Here is a 3,673-nt window from a genome sequence, read left to right as displayed (position 1 = left end):
CAGAGCCAGTCTTCATCTTATTAATGCTCAATACATCAAATACATGAAGTTGGAAACTTCCATACTCAAGCAAAAAACTCAGCTCCAATCGTTCAAAGAGTGGTATACCAATTCCAAATACTTTCATTCTATGATGAGTGGAAGGAGAAGGAAGTTGTTTATCCACAAAATTTGCACAGATGAGGATACTTGGATACAGGGAGATGAGAACATTGCCAAAGAATCTTGTATGTACTTTCAAAATATTTTCACTGGGAAATCAGACAGAATCAGTGAGGAGGTTCTTAACTGTATTCCCCGGATGGTTACAGATGAGCAGAACCAACTTCTTCAACAAATGCCTAATATGGAGGAATTAAAAAAGGTTGTTTTCTCCATGAATCCTAACTCGGCTCCAGGTCCGAATGGGTTTGGAGGGAAATTTTATCAATCATGTTGGGATATTATTAAGGAAGATGTTCTAAAGGCTGTGCAACATTTCTTTTTTGGTAATATTTTGCCTAAATATTTTTCACATGCTTGTCTTGTTCTTCTTCCTAAAATTGATCATCCCAATAAATTTTCAGAGTTCAGACCCATCAGCTTGAGTAATTTCTCCAACAAAATTATTTCCAAGATATTTTGTTTCAGATTAGCAGGTATTTTACCTCAGTTTATTTCTGAGAATCAGTCGGGATTTGTTAAGGGAAGAAGTATCTCGGAAAACATTATGTTGGCTCAAGAGATCACTCATCGTATCAAACAACCCAATGAAGGTGACAATGTGGTAATCAAACTCGATATGGCCAAGGCATACAATAGAGTGTCATGGTCGTATACTTGTTTGGTTTTGCGAAAAATGGGTTTTGGTGAGAATTTTATTGACCTTGTGTGGAGAATAATGAGCAACAACTGGTATTCTGTTATTATTAATGGGTACAGCCATGGTTTTTTCAAGTCAACAAGGGGTCTCAAAAAAGGTGATCCGTTATCGCCGTCCTTATTTATTTTAGGGGCAGAGGTGCTGTCTCGGATGCATAATATGCTTCATCAACAACAGCATTACAAGAACTTTCAAATGGAAAGTAGGCCCACAGATTAATCATCTCAGCTTTGCGGATCATATCATTATCTTTTCTTCCACCACTAGAGATACTCTCCATATGATTATGAAAACTCTTGCCACATATGAGTCTGTCTCAGATCAACTCATAAACAAAGACAAGAGTCATTTCATGGTCCAATCGAATGCTCCCAGAGAGGTCATCAATGTAATTAGAGAAATCACAGGCTTCTCTCAGAAAAACAGTCCCATTACCTACCTGAGGTGCCCTTTAAATTGGTGGTCAAAGAATCATTTACTATTCATATTTAGTCGCAAAGATCACCAAAAGGATCACGGGATGGCAATCAAGGATTCTTAATTTTGGTGGGAAGGCTACTATGATCAAACATGTTCTACAATCCATTCCTATCCACACAATGTCAACTACCTCTCCTCCTAAAACAACTATCCGGTATATCAAGAAAGCCATGGCAGATTTTTTTTGGGGTTGGGACAAGGAAAAAAGAAAGTATCATTGGGCCTCTTGGGATACGATGTGCCTTCCTTTGGATGAGGGAGGTATTGGTATAAGACTTCTTGAAGATGCGTGTGTTTCATTACAACATAAACAGTGGTGGATTTTCAGAAGCAAGCAGACATTATGGGGTCGATTCTTGAGAGCAAAATACTGTCAAAGGGCTCATCCGGTAGCAAAAAACTACACACGGGGCAATCTTTGGTTTGGAATTTTATGATGAAAAATAAAGCCATTGCCGAATCCTAAATTCAATGGAGAATCAACTCTGGCAGCAGCTCATTTTGGTGGGATGATATGTTAGGAAACGGCCCTCTTGCTCTTCAATGCAATCATATCACGAGCCTAAACAACACCACTATTTCTCATTTTCTAATTAATGGAAGATGGAACGAAACATTGTTTCGACAATGGGTTCCTCCATTACTGGTTTCAAACGTTTTGAATACTGACATTAAGTTTCAGGAACACATGCTGGACGAGGCAGTCTGGAAAACTTCTGAGAAAGGGCAGTTCTCCTGTGCTACTGCCTGGGAACACATTCGTCACAGGAAGGAGAAAAATAATTGTAGTAAGAACATCTGGCATAAGTTAATCCCGTTTAAAATTTCTTTTTTAGTGTGGAGGGCATTGCGTGGTAAGCTCCCCACTAACGAAAGAATTATTAAATTTGGGAGGGAGGCAGCCCAATGTTCCTGCTGTTACAGCCCTGGGGAAGACACCATAGATCATATATTTGTAACTGGTCATTTTGCTAACAATATTTGGAGGTTCTTTTCTGCAGTTGCAGGGCTGCCACATGAGCACTCCACAATTCACACACTGCTGCAGAAATGGAGGAACCTGGCGCAGGCAACTGAAGTGCAGAAGCTGGCAACCAGGCTGCTGCCAGTCATCATTCTCTGGAATCTCTGGAAAAATCGCTGCGCAGCAAAATACGGAGCAAAGCAATCCAACACAGCTTGAGTAAAAATCCTTATAGTTAAAGACTTCAACCATCTCCTCAACATAGCCTATCCATACATCGAATGGCCTAACAATTGGAACTCTCTTATCGAAATGGTGGCAAGTTACAAACATGCTATTATGGTTAAAGAAGTAACGTGGGAGAAACCTCAACAACCATTCCTCAAGCTCAACACTGATGGGAGTGCCCTTCACAACCCCGGGAAAATTGGAGGAGGAGGAATAGTAAGAGACTATCAAGGTAATATGATATATGCATATACTATTCCTTTGGGTATTGGTACCAACAACCAAGCGGAAATTCAAGCAGTTAGCCATGGTTTAGATTGGTGCATTCAGCATGGATATAGAAAAATACACTTGGAAGTGGATTTAGAATTGGTCATTCATTGGCTTTCGAATCAAACCAACTACCCATGGAACCTACAGCCATACATCCTGGAAATCCACAGAATAGTGCATCAGTTGGAAAGATTCAGATTACTCATGTCTACAGGGAGGCAAACAACACGGCTGATCGGCTATCAATATATAGTCACAACACAGACATTGTTCAACACTTTTACATCAAGGATCAATTACCTACTCTTGCGAGAGGAAGCTTCATTCTAGAAAAACTTGGCATGGCTAATTTCAGGAGAAAGAAATTGAAAAGAATCAAGAAACCTCCATGATCGTCTCTGTTATGGTATAGTTTTTATACCGTTTTTAGTTAGGAGCCTATTCACTTAGACTATGATATTTGGTATAGTCGCGTTGAATAGGATACACCTTTATTCTCGTCTTACTTTTGTAAGGGGAGAGTCTCCCTTATTTACGTTTCCTAGATACTTTGTATTGAGAGGAGTCCTCTCTTCTAGGTGCTTAGTATTTTTGTTTCTCTTTTATTGTAAGGGGATGAGTCGAACTTCCTTTTTAGGAAAGTTGACTTCTGAACCATCTTAGGATCGGAGGTAAGGTTTATGCCCCCCTCCTTGTATCTTTTACTTTTATTAATGTTAAGGCCTGGGGGTGTTGCTCAGCCCCTTACCCCCCCAAGGGTAGTTAAAATAAAAAAAAAAGTCATTCCATGACAGTAACATGCATCATCATAAGTATCATATTGCACACAACACATAACATATTACATTTAACAGCTAACATATTGC

At 39.5% G+C, this 3,673-nt stretch overlaps 2 protein-coding genes across 2 annotated transcripts; both read left to right on the top strand.

The window, feature by feature from the left end:
* The first annotated feature begins 1,512 nt into the window (after positions 1–1,512).
* LOC107021433 lies at positions 1,513–2,525 on the top strand. The gene is made up of 3 exons (XM_015222096.1): positions 1,513–1,603; positions 1,657–1,763; positions 2,025–2,525. The coding sequence occupies exons 1-3, from the start codon at positions 1,513–1,515 to the stop codon at positions 2,523–2,525; spliced, it is 699 nt and encodes a 232-aa protein (XP_015077582.1).
* Positions 2,526–2,618: 93 nt separating this feature from the next.
* On the top strand, positions 2,619–3,199 carry LOC107021424. The gene is made up of 2 exons (XM_015222084.1): positions 2,619–2,834; positions 2,876–3,199. The coding sequence occupies exons 1-2, from the start codon at positions 2,619–2,621 to the stop codon at positions 3,197–3,199; spliced, it is 540 nt and encodes a 179-aa protein (XP_015077570.1).
* The last annotated feature ends 474 nt before the right edge of the window (positions 3,200–3,673 follow it).

The sequence above is a fragment of the Solanum pennellii genome, chromosome 1, assembly GCF_001406875.1.
Source record: "Solanum pennellii chromosome 1, SPENNV200".
Taxonomy (NCBI): domain Eukaryota; kingdom Viridiplantae; phylum Streptophyta; class Magnoliopsida; order Solanales; family Solanaceae; genus Solanum; species Solanum pennellii.
This window is presented reverse-complemented; position numbering and strand designations above follow the sequence as displayed.